At 49.5% G+C, this 15,453-nt stretch overlaps 1 protein-coding gene across 4 annotated transcripts in view; it reads right to left on the reverse strand.

The window, feature by feature from the left end:
• Nucleotides 1–15,453, reverse strand: part of SAMD4A (sterile alpha motif domain containing 4A) — a 104,314-nt gene that overhangs the window by 39,034 nt on the left and 49,827 nt on the right. For all 4 annotated transcript variants that reach the window (XR_010440686.1, XR_010440685.1, XM_064715906.1 and 1 more), the window contains exon 3: nucleotides 1,563–2,108. Coding sequence is in view for 2 of the 4 variants with exons in the window: in XM_064715906.1 (XP_064571976.1) it covers nucleotides 1,563–2,108 (546 nt within the window). In the remaining 2 variants the exon portion in view is untranslated. The remainder of the gene's footprint in view (nucleotides 1–1,562; nucleotides 2,109–15,453) is intronic.

Raw genomic sequence — 15,453 nt, forward strand, 5'->3', positions numbered from 1 at the left:
CTACAGCAATAACCCCAGAGCTGTGTTTTATATTGCTGTTGATTTGAAACATCACTTTAAATAAAAAAAAAAAGCAACAATTCTAACAGGAGAGAGAAAAGCCCAGAAGCCTTAAGTGACCATTTTAAAGCTTTTAGCTATTTAATTGTGGCTTTCCACACTCTGATAAAGAAACCAGGGCTGCTGCCACAAGAAGCCTCTCCTCCCCAAAGTGCTCTCTGCATCCCTCATTTCCAGGAGATGCTGATAAAGCATCTTGGAGAGATTTCTGAGTATCCCAGAGTGAAGGAGGACATGGAGCCCTGCAGGTGACATGGTGGCAGTCACCCAAGGTGTGACAGTGAGTGGGTGGGCAGGGGAGCTTCTGAACCCCACTGAAAATCATCTTTTCAGTGCTGCATTCATGCTGCACTCCTGCTGTCCCAAAGAAGGCTCACAGGAATCAATGGCTGCTCTGAACACCAGCTTCACACAAAAGCCAGTGCTGGATGGACAGATCTCCAGTCATGGAGCTCTCCATGTGTCCAAGCCTTGGGTTGGGCTCTGCACCATCCATCAAAGCCTGGCAAGGTCTCCATGGGGGAAGAACCACCCAGCTCTCCTGGAAAACACTGAACACTGTCCATTAAACTCCTCAATCACCACCAGCCTCACACCTCTGCACTGAAAATACAAGGGAACCTTTTCAGATACCCCAAAGCTGGTGGATTCCAGCTCTGCTTCCAAAACTTTTGCCTGCACTCATGGTCCCAATCCCATTTCTTCTCAGTAAGCCCTCAGCACACTTTTGGACTTGCCTCAAGGCCTTCAGCTCACTTTTGGACATGAAGCATCAGTTTCCTGCTTGCTTTAGGCACTCTTGGAGCATGAACTGTAAATCTACACAAAGCTGCATGAAACACAAGGGGTTCCCTTCAGTAAGGCACATTTTTTTACTCTAACTTCTTACTCTTTGCTGGTTTTCCCTCCTCTCCAGCTCCCAGGTGTCACAGGCAAATTTTATGAAAAATCCTTTCCTTAGGATTTTTCCTCCTGAGAAGCTGAGAAGCCTCAGGAACAAAATGTAAACATTGATTATCTGCTGCTGTGGAATGCAACAGGTGCATCTGTGATTGGTCTCATGTGGTTGTTTCTAATTAATGGCCAATCACAGTCAGCTGGCTCGGACTCTGTCTGAGAGAGAAGCCTTTGTTATCATTCTTTCTTTTTCTATTCTTAGCTAGCCTTCTGATGAAATCCTTTCTTCTATTCTTTTAGTATAGTTTTAATATAAAATATATCATAAAATAATAAATCAAGCCTTCTGAAACATGGAGTCAGATCCTCTTCTCTTCCCTCATCCTAAGGGATGTGAACACCATCACACCCAGGTCTTTAAAACCCCACAATGCTGGAAGAAAAAAAACCCAACAAGGCAAGCAGGAAATAAAAAAGCAGGTGAGGAAAGGAAAAATAATAAAAAAAAGAGTTTTCTATGGCCCAGATGAGTTCAACCCCTGTGCTAACCACGCCAAAGCAGCAATTCCTAGTGTGATGGGGGGGATCCTGCCGTGAGTACTCACTGGTGCTTGTGCTAGTGCCGATGGTGTTGATGGTGGTGGGGACGGAGGAGGAGGAGTAGAGGGGCAGGTGGCCGTTCTCACAGGCCAGGTTTTTGTCCTGCCAGCTGGAGGCGCTGACGCTGATGCCGGAGTCCCTGGAGTTCTGCCAGCCGTTGTTGAGTTTGTCATCCGAGTTCTGTCTTTGGTGATAGTAGTGAGCCTGCCCGTAGTCCAGCGAGTCCGAGCGGCCCCGGCCCTGCCCGCCAAAGCCCCCCGACGACGACGACGATGATGAAGACGACGTGCGGTCCTCCAGGTGGTTGAGCCACATGGCCAGGGCGCTCCTGTCCTCCAGGGAGGTGGCAGGGTGGATCAAGGCGTAGGAGAGCAGCTGCCTGCTCTCCTCGATGTGCTGGTTGTGCTCGATGGAGTGCGCCAGGATTTTGGGCAAGAGTTTCATGTACTCGACTTTCGCCTCGATGTTGCCCGGCTTCAGTAAAGGCAGGTGGGTCAGCAGGAGGGAGATCACTTTGTCCTTGGATTCCTGTTGCCACTGGTTAATGATTCCTGTTGAAGGAATAAGGAGGGGGGAAAAAGGGGATTAATGAGAAATTGATAAACAGAGGTGATAAAGAAATAACCAGGTCCTGGCAGGGTAAATGCGACACGCCAAAGGGATTTGCACGTGTGTGGTTGTCACAGACATGTTTTATGAAAAATCCTTTCCTTAGGGTTTTTTCTCCTGAGAGGCCTCAGGAACAAAATGTAAACATTGATTATCTGCTGCTGTGGAATGCAACAGGTGCATCTGGGATTGGTCCATGTTGGTTGTTTCTAATTTATGGCCAATCACAGTCAGCTGGCTCAGACTCTGAGAGTCAAGAGCTTTTGTTTTCATTCTCCTTCTTGCTTGCTTCTGATGAAATCCTTTCTTCTATTCTTTTAGTATAGTTTTAATATAATATGTATCATAAAATAATAAATCAAGCCTTCTAAACATGGAGTCAACATTCTCATCTCTTCCCTGGTCCTGGGACCCCTGTGAACACCACCATGTGTGGTAGCACAGCATGAGCATCTCCCTGGCAAGGGGGTCACTGTTGTATTGCACTAAATAGTTATCCAGACACGGAGTTATACAGGTCACCACCCTCCAAAACCATTGTCAGGGCAAAGCCTGCCAAACTGCACTCCAAAAGTTACCAGATGCCCCTGAAAATCACTGAAAAAACCAAACTATATCCAACTCTATGTGGGAAATGCATTTATAGCCATTTTCCAACTCTACTCTACTGCTGTTGCTCTTATTTTAATAAAATCACGATTTGGCCCAAATTTTTCATACTGTTGCAGATTACAGTAAATCTGCACTCAGTGGGTAAAGCTAACCTTTCAAAAGAACTTGGCTGGGAAATTGAAAAGGTCAAGATTCAAAGGAGATAACACAGGAGGGAACCCCAGAGGAAACTCAACCATCCATCCAATGTTGGTGCATCCACCAGCCCCAAAGGGAAAGGAGGGAAGCAGCCCCAGAGCTCCTGTTCCTCTGTTAGATCACAGCAAACAGGAGAGGTTCCAGAAGACAAGGGAAAAAAACAAAAAAGAAACCCAGGGGTTAGATTTAAATATGCAGAAGGAAAAGTCAGGGAATTACAAACTGGTCACTTAACTGGAACTCCTGGAAAACTGATGGAACAAATAATGAAACAACCTATTTGTAAGCACTTAGGAGATAACAAGATGATAAGTGACTGCCGACACCCATTTGTCAAGAGCAATTTGATTTCCTTCTGCGACAGAGCAACTGGCCTGTGAATAGCTGGAGGAGCAGGCAGTGCTGTATATCTTGATATTCATTAGGTGCTGCTGCACATGGCTCCCTGAGCAGCACAGCAGACAGAAAATGCTCTGTGGGCACACAACTCATCTGAAAAACACATGGAGGAGCTGGGGCTGCTGATTCACTGTGAGAACGGGAGGATGTGCTGGGCAAAGAGACTGTCCAGGGCCTGGCACCTCCCAGAATGGCACTGCTGATAAGGGAGATGTGATAAATGTGATCAGCATGCAGGTATTGTGCTAAGAGAGAGGAAAACACTCCAGGAAACTGGATTAAAGGTCAAACAGTGCTGAGGATTCGAAGGGGTGGCATGAAGCTGGGTCAGGGGAGGTTCAGGCTGGAGATCAGGAAAGGTTTTTCCCCCCGAGGGTGGTGGGGCACTGACCACGCTCCCCAGGGGTTGGTCACAGCACCAGCCTGCCAGAGCTCCAGGAGAATCTGGACAATGCTCTCAAGCACAGGATGGAATTGGAGTGTCCTGCACAGGGTCAGGAGCTGGACTTGATGCTCCTTGTGGGTCCCCTTCCAACTCAGGATATTCTATGAGACTTGGAGAGATGTAGAAGGACATCTGCATGACGCAGGTGCAAACATCTGCATAAAGCAGGTGGGAACATAGGGAAATACATCTGTGCAGCACGAGGCGGGCAAGAGCCTGGCTTGGGCAGCACCACCTCAGTCAGACACCCTGCTGCACAGAAAAGCTGCACCAGGCAGCCTGACCCTGGCTGAGAGGTGAGCACGGGCATGGACAAGCTGCTCTCCAACCTGCTGCTGCCCAGGGAAATGCTGGAGTCACCATCTCTGGAGGGAATGAACAGCTGTGAGGATGTGGCCCTTGGGGACAGGGGTCAGTGGTGGCCTTGGCAGTGCTGGGGGAATGGTTGAACTCAGTGAGCCTGGAGGGCTTTTCCAACCTAAACAATTCTATGATTCTCTGACTTGAACCGCAGCAAAGATGAATGAGGCTGGACATGATGGAAATGCCTTCTGTAAGGCAGGGTGGCCCAGGGCACTGCGAGATCTCCATCACCAGAGGTTTCTCTGAAGATACAAACTCCAAACACCTACCAAATCTACCCAGACCAGCCACATGACACTTCCCAGCCCCAGGGCAGTCTCTCCTCCAGTGCTGACCAAACCCCTCTGTAAAACCTTCAAATCTTCAGCCATGCACTCCTGCTACAGGAGCCACAACTGAGCTGTGTGGTGGAGAACACTCCCTCCTGCTTCCTTTAAACACACTGCCCAAGGCTTCATCAGGTGAAATGCTGAAAAAATCCCCCAAAACTTTATGTTCTCTCTCCCTGTTGCTGTCTTCAACCCATTCCACTCAGGAAGCTGCTCTAAATCACTGATTATCCCTACAGGCTCTGTGTGGTTTTGAACTAGGGTAACTAATCCATACCACTGAAATGCAGATCTGGATCTCCATCTGTAGGATCATTCATCAGGTTTGCTCTTGGGAAAGCACAAGAGCAAATCAATATCCAGCTCAGGATATTCTGTGACCCAGGAACTGGACTCTACAATCCATGGGTCCCCTTCCCCTCAGGATATTCCATGATTCTATGATTCTGCATGACCCATGCTGCCAGCCAGCAGCTAACCCAACCCTCCCACCATCTCTGACCCAGAAAAGGGCTGTTAGAGCAGCAACTTCTCCCACTTAGGGCCAAACTCTGTCCATCAGTTCCTGACACGACTGCGGCGGCGAGCAGCACTCACCCCTCCACATTCACCCTCCCAGCTCCAAGGCATGCAACTGTTTTAATAGGAAGCCACTAGATGGCTTGCTGGAAACACTGGAGACTCTCCCTGGAACTTTCTGCACTGGTATTTACTTCTGCAGAGCTCCCCCTCCTCCAGAGCCACTTCCTGAGCCAGCCCAGCGTGCCCGAGCCGTGCTGCGCCCAAAGGAGCGAGGGACACGACGTGGCACAGCTCTGGGGGAGAAGGAACTGCTGTTTGCAGCACAGGGGGCTTCTGGTGCTCTGGGCGTGCTCCTGTGCCCCTGGGAATGCTGTGAGGTTGTTTTGGTGCTAAAAGAATGGGATTTGGGAGAGCAACACTCAGCACAAGTGATGCTGTAAAGGTACACGAGTGTAGCGGGACTCAAGGCTCACCAGTGCATATCCATATTTTCCATATGCAGATGTCCCTGCTCCAGGCAAGGCTTCCTGTTGGGATGAATGTGATTTATCTGTCCCCTCTCTCTTAGTCAGCTGCCTGGTGAGCTGAAAACATGTCTTATTTTCTCCCATCCTCCTGCAGAGAGGGATGTCACATCCCGATATTTTATCATCCTTCTCGTGGTGGTTCAGCAGCACTTTCAGGCTGGCACAGCCAAAGCCCAGCCTGGCACCAGCTGGGATTCTGTAGCAGCTCAGATAAACTGAGAAATCAAAGATCATTAAAAAAAGGCCTGCAATGCATTGCTCAAAGAAGTTGGTGCCACTTAAAACAGGAGGAAAATACACATAGAAAAAGCAGAGTCTGGTGTAAACTGGGTGCAGGAGAGGAGGAGGAGGAGGAGGGAGGCAGGTGGCCATGGCTGGGCTCCTCCCCCTCCTCACATGAAGGTCCCCACTGGGGAAACACAGGATGGCGCCAGAGCTGCTTCTTGGGAACTCTGCCTGGGACCTCCAAGAGAGAGATCTGGGGGTTTAAAGCACAGCCCCAAAAGGATGGAGCACTGACCCAGAAGCCTGTGGCTGATGAAGGGCTGGGTGCCCTGGCCCAGGCAGGAGCTGGTCTCCTTCTCAGCCAGCAGCAGGATGTGCACAATTAAACAAAAATGGGAAATAATTAGATCTGAAAGAGGTTTGGCTCTCTCTGAGATGGGGCAGAAGGTCAGGCTTAATCCTATCTGCCAGAAAACAGAGGGATCTGGAGAGGGCAGTGCAGGAGAGGGAAGCTGGAGCTGCCTGTGGGCAGGGGGAGAGGGGCTGGCAACACCCCAGGGCACAGGAGCCCCCCTGCAGCCCTCACCTGCTCCCATGCACCGCTGGCCATCTGGGATATCTCATCCTTCACTGCCAGAACAAACCCTCTGGGGCAGCTGGGATTGGGATGTGCTTTGGGATCCCACATCCCAGGGTCCAGACACGGTACCTGTGGTGGGTCACAGGCACTGATCTCATTACAGCCTCATCAGCTCCCTGGGTGCTGCTGCAGGTGCTTCCCATCACAGGATTGCACTGCTCTGTGCAATGTCACTGGCAAATCTGAGCACAGAGAGAGCCCCAAAGTCAGAGTCCCCCCCCTTGCTGCCTTGAAATCCCCAAAATCCCTGTCCTGCCATTGAACTGCCCTCTCCTTTGGGAGATGAGGTAAGCTAACAACTGACCAGCCCTGCACTGGGAAGGGACGGGAGCTGCTGGTAACCCTGAAGCAGAAAATCCCAGTTTTTATTATGGGACATTTTCTTGGATGAGAAGCTGAATGAAGGTGGGATGTGAAACTACCTTCTACTGAAGGATTACTTAACTGACAGAATTTTGCTGCTAGACAGCCCAGCTGATGCATGTGCAGCATGCCTGGATAAATCCAGCTCCAAATATAGCTGGGTCCTGCTTCCAAGACTGAAACCTGTGCTTGTGCTATGAATAGGACCAACACCATCCCCAAAACTGGGGCTTCTGGCTGGAAAATGAAGTGAAGTTTGTAAATTTATTAAGCTATTAAGGGATTTCTCTGTCTCAAATCTGCTTAATCACTGCTGGATCCCTGCAAACTGTTAATTTGTTAATTGCCACCACATCCAGTGGTGATGGATCCACCTCTAATGCTGCACTGCACAAGGGACCTTCCTGCCTTTACTCTGAGGGATGAAGAGGTTATTCCAACCACCAGCAATGCCCATGGTTATGATGTCCTGGGAACAGTCACAGTTTTCCAAATGTAAAGCCAGACAGATGGACAAAGGCAGGATGGACACAGTCCCTGCAAAAAACAACATGAGCAGCACACTGATGCCTGCATTTACAAACCCTGAAGGGCCAGACTGCAGGGGTTTAATTCTAGTTTTGGTTTTTGTGAACAGATTTCTGGGTCAGGAGATTCCAGTTTAAAAGCACCACCCCTGCTGAGCGGGATGGCCAAGAGCAGCTGCCAGCACAGGAGAGGAACGTGTGGGTCTCACCAGGTGATTTGTCTTCAAGGAACAACAATGATGCCAAGTAACTCCCAAGCACTTGAAGGAACCCAAAAAACAACCAAACCCATCCAAGAGAAACCATTCCATTTTGGAAGCAGAAACTGGGGTTTCCTCCTGTTACTATATACAACTTATTTCACAGTGAAGCACAGCCCAAGTGAAGTGTCCAGAGGAGCCATGGAGATGCTGCAAGGGCTGGAGCCAGGCTGGGAGAGCTGGGGGTGCTCCCCTGGAGAGGAGAAGGCTCCAGGGAGAGCTCAGAGCCCCTGGCAGGGCCTGAAGGGGCTCCAGGAGAGCTGGAGAGGGACTGGGGACAAGGGATGGAGGGACAGGACAAGGGGAATAACTTCGCTCAGATCAGGGTTAAGTGGGACATTGAAAGGAATTCTTCCCTGTGATGGTGCTGAGGCCCTGGCACAGGTGCCCAGAGGAGCTGTGGCTGCCCCTGGATCCCTGGCAGTGCCCAAGGACAGGCTGGACAGGGCTTGGAGCACCCTGGGACAGCGGAAGGTGTCCCTGCCATGGCAGGGGGTTGGGAATGAGGTGCTCTTCAAGGTCCCTTCCAATCCAAACCATTCCAGGATTCCATGAATTTGCTGATTTTGGTGAAATAAGAGAGATGAGTGATGTGTAACTTATGAAACAGACAACAGCTTATCCTGAGCAGCAAGGACACCAATTTAAAGACTAGAAGTGTTTTAAAACCTGCCCAAGGATCTTCCAAGTAACAAAGAGGACAATCACACAGGAGGTTTGGTATCATTGCCCCTCAATGCCAAGTCAGTGCACTTAAGGGCTCCAGTTGTCAGCAAATTGCTCTTAAATTACTGTTTTATTATGCCCTTGTTTTCAGTTTTCCATAAAAAGTTCTCAAAAGCCCATTCAGATAATTTGCCCAAGCAAGAAATGACTAAGAGAGGGATTCATGGGATCATTAAGGTTGGAAAAGACCTTTAAGATCATTGAGTCCAACTATTAACCAGATGCTCAAATCTGAAGGGCACCCTCCAAGCACCTTCCCAGAAGGGTTGAAATAAATTGCACTCTCAGATGTATTTGGGGAGAAAAAACAGGAATTTGTACTAAAAGTTTAGGTTGGGATCCTTGATCTTGTGAAGTGGCACACAGCAGCATCAGGGACTGGAGAGAGGAGCTGGGTGCTCTGGATGCCAATCAAACCTTTCTGGGGGTGGACAACACCAAGGTTTTCGTGTCTTGGATGGCCAACAGCAAAAGAGAAATCCAATCCATGCTTAGGCAGCTGCCAACTGCTTCCAGTGAGGCTGGAATGAGTGGCCACAGAGCAGGAGATGGCTATTTCTGGGTCTGCAGGAAGGTTTTTCAAGAGGCTTCCTCAGCAGCTCCCAGAAGAGGCTCCCATTGTTTGCTGTTTCCTGGATTGTGAATGTGAAACTGAATCTGGGTGATGGGCAGAGCTGTGTGGAGGGCACCCACTTTTTATTGTCAGAGGCAGAAAAATCAGCACCTGGACTTGTCCTGCTGTGCAAAGACCCAGCAGCACATCACCACCCACCAGCTCCTCCACACATCCATGGGAGATGCTGCACTTCCACAAAAATCCCCCAAATCTGTGGTAAATGAGGTCAGCCCTGGGATCTCACACCTATTCCAGCTGCCTGGATGCCTTCACCAGGGCAAAAGGGGTCAAGAAACCTGACCCTGCATAGGAACACAGCCCAACAACCTGAGCTTGGCCACAAGATCATCTCCCAGTGAGTGACCATCATCAGACAAACCTGAATTCTATGTCTAATTGTTCCAGTTTCTCCCAAGCACTTCTGTTTGCCTCCATTTCCAGCTCAATTTATCTGATTTATGCTTGAATTCATCTGCTTCAGATTCTGAACTAGATGATCTTTAAGGTTCCTCCCAACCCAAACCATTCAGTGATTCTATGAGAGGGGTGGGGAAACCACACCCCACCTCACACAGGGCAGTTTGCTGCAAAGATAAAGCAGAGGAGCAAAAAAATCAAGAGATTTCACCCACAAGTCTGAATTTGCACCAAGTGCATTAACCAAGGGCAGGTTGCTGCCAGTCCCAGCCTCCCCACATCTGGGTTTACTGGTGTGTGAGATGGTCCAGCTCCACACCACCCATCACAGAAATCCACTCTCCAACAGCACTGCAGACACAAACCTCTGCCCTGGCTCCTGCTGCAGCAGCTCAATTGAAGGTGAAGCACAAAGTGTTTCCAGCTGAAGGAATTTAAATTATTATTTGCAGTAATTAGCACCTGCACGTTGACCCAGTCACAATACTTTGTTTGGGCAATTTTACATCATTCCCTTCGTAAATCAGCCTCACTCAAAAGGCCAACATGAAGGAAAACAAAGCAAGAACCCTGTTGGAAACACTCTGTACCCCATCCAGAGCACATCAATACCTTCACTGTTAAACCTGGCAGCCTTCTCCCTCCACCAGAGGCCAAATAATCAGAATTTCAGCATGTGCCTCCTCGTTATTGCGACCGGCGCTAATTAAGAGGAAAAACATCTCGGTGATAGACGCTACTGCTGACCTGCCAAGTGCAGCAGGCAGAGAGGCAGTCACTGAAACACTGCTGAACTGAATCCTGCTCCTCATCTCCCCAAGACTGATGCCAACACAGGGGAGAAGACTCACATGATGCTTCCAAGCACCTCCACATCCACGAGGCTGCAGCGTAAATCCCAGCAAGGAACCCAAATACCAACCAAACCCATCCAAGATGAACCATGGTCTCACCAAGATAAACCATGGTCTCACCAGGTGACTTGCCCTCAAGGAGCAACAATAATGCCAAGTGCTCTCAAGCACCTGAAGGAACCCAAGAAACAACCAAACCCATCTGAGATAAACCATTTCATTTTGAAAGCAGAAACTGGGTTCTCCTCCTGTTACTATATACAACTTATTTCACAGTGAAGCAGAACCCAAGTGAAGTGTCCAGAGGAGGGCATGGAGATGCTCCAAGGAAGGGCTGGAGGCAGGCTGGGAGAGCTGGGGGTGCTCACCTGGAGAGGAGAAGGCTCCAGGGAGAGCTCAGAGCCTGCTCCAGGTCTGGATTTATGCCTGAGCCATGACCTCAGTGGGGTGGGAGGACCTAATGCCACACGTCTGGAGGCAGCAGGAGCCATGCCAAGTGCCAAATGCCAAGCAGCACTGTGCCTGCTGGACCCATGGCAGCTGGCACCTCCCAGGGGAGGCCAGCTCTGCATCCTGGGCACAGCTCCCTCACAGGTCACCAAAACTGCTCACCCCAGGGGATAATGTGGGATCTGACAGAGGAAAAGCCCATAAACCCCCATGGGTGGCTTTTTGCTGTCACTCCCCTCCATTCAGGTCTAACAGGCCAACTTGGGGATTGGGAATCACTGGGGAAGCTCTTGCCTTGGAACAAATCTTTGCTAGGAGCTGGGAACAGCCTGCAGAAAAGCCCAGGACAAGAGGAGGGCTTGGGGATTGCTGTGTGTGGGATTAGGGGCTCTGCACTTCCCCCAGCCCCACAGCTTTGAACCTCCAGCTCCAACACACTCAGTGCCACCCCAGCATCTTTGCTCTACAATGAGATATAAAAAGGCAACCACACAATTCCCCTTTTCCTGACTGGTCACTTTCCTTCCCTGGGCCGATTCAAGGGTGGACAACCTCTCTGACGGACAGGTGGACCTTCTGTCCATGAGCACCCGCAAGGAGAGGACAGACAGACAGACATCACGCAAGGCACATGCAGCCCCATCCCACCTCACACCCCGGCTCCGTCAGAGCACGACGGAAAATCTGCCAGCGATGCAAAGCAACCTCTGGGTTCACATGGCGCTGGCTCCCCTCCGTGTTTCCAGCAGCTACATCACACTCCAAAAGGCTAAAAATACATGAGGAAAGTACTTAATGTTTCTTTTCCACCCGAGCCGCTGCTGCAGAGCAGCTCCAAGGGGGAGGGGAGGTGAACAGACCAGAGTGGATGTGGGGAAAGGAGGCAAAAAAATGGAGCAATAAAGAAATGTGGGACAGCACATCCCACAAAAGGGGGTGGCCTGGGAAATCCCCACTGCAGGCAACACTTGGAAAAACAAAGCAAGAGCCACGTAACCATGAAAAGCAGAGTGTTTCTGAACACAGAGAGGATTTAAGGCCAGGCTGGATGGGATTTGGAGCAACCTGGTCTGGTGGGAGGTGTCCCTGTCCATGGCAAGGGCTGGAATGAGCTGATCTTTAAGGTGCCTTCCAGCCCAAACCAATCTGTGATTCTGTGGCTCAGCACTGACAAGAGCACAGAAGAATTCATGAAGGAGCATCTCCTCCATTCCTAATTACCAAGATTAAGCAGCTCCATGTAAATTAATTACACAATATTCCTTGTTAAATGTAGCAGTGAATATTCAACCACCAAACCCAATTACGCTCCAAAGAGATAATCTTCCTGCAATGGCTCCCAACATTCCCAGGTGAGTCCTTCCCCACCCAGGGCCGAGGCAGGAGGGATGGGTTTGTCAGCACACCTGGGTGGCAAGAGGCTGCTGCACTTCATTTTGGAAGAACAGCCAGTTTCATGGAATTCTGGAATGGTTTGGGTTGGAAGAGACCTTAGTCTCTTCAAGACCACCCAGTTCCAACCCCCTGCCATGGGCAAGGACAGCTCCCACTCGACAAGGTTGCTCCAAACCCCATCCAACTTGGCCTTAAACACTTCAGGGATGGGGCAGCCACAGCTTCTCTGGGCAACTCTTTCAACAATTTCTCTCAATTCTTCTTGGGACACCAGGAAAGGGGCAGGTGACTGTATGACATGCAAGTTCTGGGGAAACAAAAAGCAAACCACCCCTTGCTCCTGTCTCCAAAACCCCTGTGTGGGATAAGACACGAGCCCTACTCAACTTGTTGCCCTTTTAAAGGCAGCTCTCCTTGGGCAGAGAGTTAGCTGTCTATCCCTGGCAGCTCCCCTCTCCATGATGCTCTCCAAAGCAGCAGCAGCCCCATCAAGGGTTAGCAGGAATTGGGAATTTCAGCACTGAAACCAGGCTCAAGGACAAGCCTTGATCAGATCTTCCCATCCTGTCACCCCAAACAGGCTGATGAAACCCCACCAGCAGACAGAGCACCCTCCACCCAATTTGTAAACTCCAAAAATGGGAGCAGAATACCCAATATTTTGGTCAGATGCAGAGCAAACTGGAATATTTCTCACCAAAACATCCCCAAACTCCCACAGAGATCCACAAGGACAGAAGAGCCCAGCTCCACTGTGAGCAGAAATGAGTAAGATTTTCATATTTTTGCCACTATTTTCCCCCTCTGCCTCCTGAGCTTGCCAGAGCTGCAGTCATTAGGAGGCTGTTTGTACAAACCCAGAAGTGATGTATTTTTAGCACTGGAGAATTGCATGGCACGATCATTAAGGAGCTTCTGCAGACAGCAACAAGAGCAGGGATTTTTCCTTCTCTAAATTGGCTCCAGCCACTACAGTTTTCAGCCCAAAGCAGACTTTCAGGAAATTCAGGAGGAGAGGGAGCCTTTTTCCATGACACATTTAATACTGAGCTGAAGCACACTCGATTTTCACACTGTGCATCCGACGGGAGGTTTTATGGATTTGTTTTCTGGGCTGTACTGTTGCACACTTTTGCTACAGAGCATAATACCCTGTATTATCACAACACTCCCTAGCAACAGGACTTTAATTTAGTGCAGAGATTTCCAATGCTGAGAGCATTTCACTGACTCAGAGCAAAGATGACACGCTGGGAAACCTTATCAAAAGCCCCACGGGTGCCAAGGGATTCTACACCACGTGAATGATGGCACTGGAGCTTCCCAGCACAACGTGGCCAGCCCTGGCACACAGAACACCTTGGGAAAGAGGAATTTGCTTCACTGATTTCACAATCCACAGTCCAGCCAGCGTGGAGTGATGTCTACATTGATGGCAGCAGTGCCAGTGGGTGGGAGAGAAGAGTGGAAATCCAACAAGTGCTCGGACAGAGAAATGTGGGGAGTGGTTCAGTGGCACAAATGAGAGCTCAGAGCCAGGGGGACATCAAGCAGGACAAGGTGCCACCTCCTGCCTCTCACGCCAAGGTCAGGAGGAGCACAGATGCTTGGCAGACAAACCAACCAACCTCCTGCAAAAGCTGTCCTGAGGAGTGAAGCCAACCTGACATTGGACAAGAATGCCCAGTGCCAGTTTCCCTTCACTCATGGAGCACCCAAAGCCCCTGAGCATCACAGGCATCCTGCTCCCAAACCTCAGATGGAGAGGATGGACTTGGGGAAGCCCAGGAAAATGGTGCCAGGGTCCCACCTGACCACAGAGAGCATGCAAAGGTGCAACAGCCACACCAGCACTGCGGACACTGTCAGGTGAGGTGTTGTTGCTCCACCTCTGCCAGCTGGGGCAGAAGAGCAGAGGAAAGCAGGAGCACCATCCACGGGTGGGTTGAGAAGAATTTCTGCCATTTCTCATGGCAGAAATGACACCAAAACCACGTCCCTTGTGGAGAGCAGAGGGGAATCCATCAGCCCTTGTGCAGGAATATCAGAGCAGCCGTGCCAGGTCTGATGGATGAAGATATCCCAGTGAGATCCTGGGTCAAGTGGCTTCTGCTGGCTCTGTGCAAAGCCAGCTGAGCTCAGCCAGCCCATGGCAGTGGCATGGGTCAGCAAGGATTAAAAACATAATTAAACAGGAGCTGCAGATTGCTTCCAGAAGCCCCATCACTCCCTGGAGCCCTGGGGAAAACGCTGCTGCTCCTGGGACCTGGGCTACAGGTGGGAAATGAGCTCACTGCCTGCTTCCACTGACACCAGGGTTACACTGCTCACATGCCTCCACACGCCCTCAAATCCAGATTTTCACTAGAATTTCCCAGGATGCAGGAAGCCAAAGAAATAAAAGATTCAATTTCTGTATCTCTTTTTTGAGCTTAATGCATAAAAACACACGAATCTTCCTGACTTTCAGGCACAACCACAGGCATGGAGGAAATACTCCTCTGACTTCTTAATTTCAATTGCAAAAAGCCTTTTTACCAAAAGCTTAATTGAAATGCAGATAAGTTCCTTCAAAGGCTAAAATAAATATATAAAAAATTATCTGAATGTCATAACGGTGTTGCCTAAAATGGATAAAGGATTTAGAAGGGGGAAAAATAATACTAAAAATAAGTTATGAAGGGTATGCAAGGTATTGATATACAGCACATGGTTTAAACTGTTAATCATTGAACAGATTCCAGTATAAAAATAAAGAGACTGAAGCTGCACATAATGGAGGAGTTGCTCTATTTATAAACTTCTCTGTGCAAAGGGCAGCAAGGGCCAGGATGAGCCAGCAGTGGAGGCAGAGGGACACTGCTACAGAGCCCATATTTGAGGGAAAATAAACAAGTTTTTTAATTTTTTTTTTATTTTAAAAACATTGTCAACAAAATCAAACCGAGTTGCCCAGGAGCCTGTGTGCCCCAGCCATGTGAGCAGCATTTCCAGCCCTGGCATGTGACAGCTCTCCCAATTTAGCCAGTAACTGACTCCCTGTGACCTGTAATAACACCGCTCCCAAATTAGAGCCCTCAATTTGACTTGGCTCTGCTCCTTCCCTCCCAGCAACATAAAGCATCCTTTTTCCCCCCTCTCCCCGAACATTCCTAATCCTGTCCTTCTGCACTGCCAACTCAAACTCCCATTTAGTCTTTTCCTATTTTTTCTGGGTGTGGAGGGGGGGTTGGTTGTGGAGGGACGAGGGTGCGCAGGCAGCAAAGGGCAGGGAAAAAAAGCCCGGTGGAAAAACACCAAGAGACAAAAACAACAACAAAATCAGACAAAAAATTCCAAGTTGGTGACATTCAGCTGGAAAAGCTCAATGACTCACATGCAAATAAAATCTGCCTAAATTCACTGTTGCATGACGCAGG

Source organism: Zonotrichia leucophrys, chromosome 5, assembly GCF_028769735.1.
Source record: "Zonotrichia leucophrys gambelii isolate GWCS_2022_RI chromosome 5, RI_Zleu_2.0, whole genome shotgun sequence".
NCBI classification, from domain to species: domain Eukaryota; kingdom Metazoa; phylum Chordata; class Aves; order Passeriformes; family Passerellidae; genus Zonotrichia; species Zonotrichia leucophrys.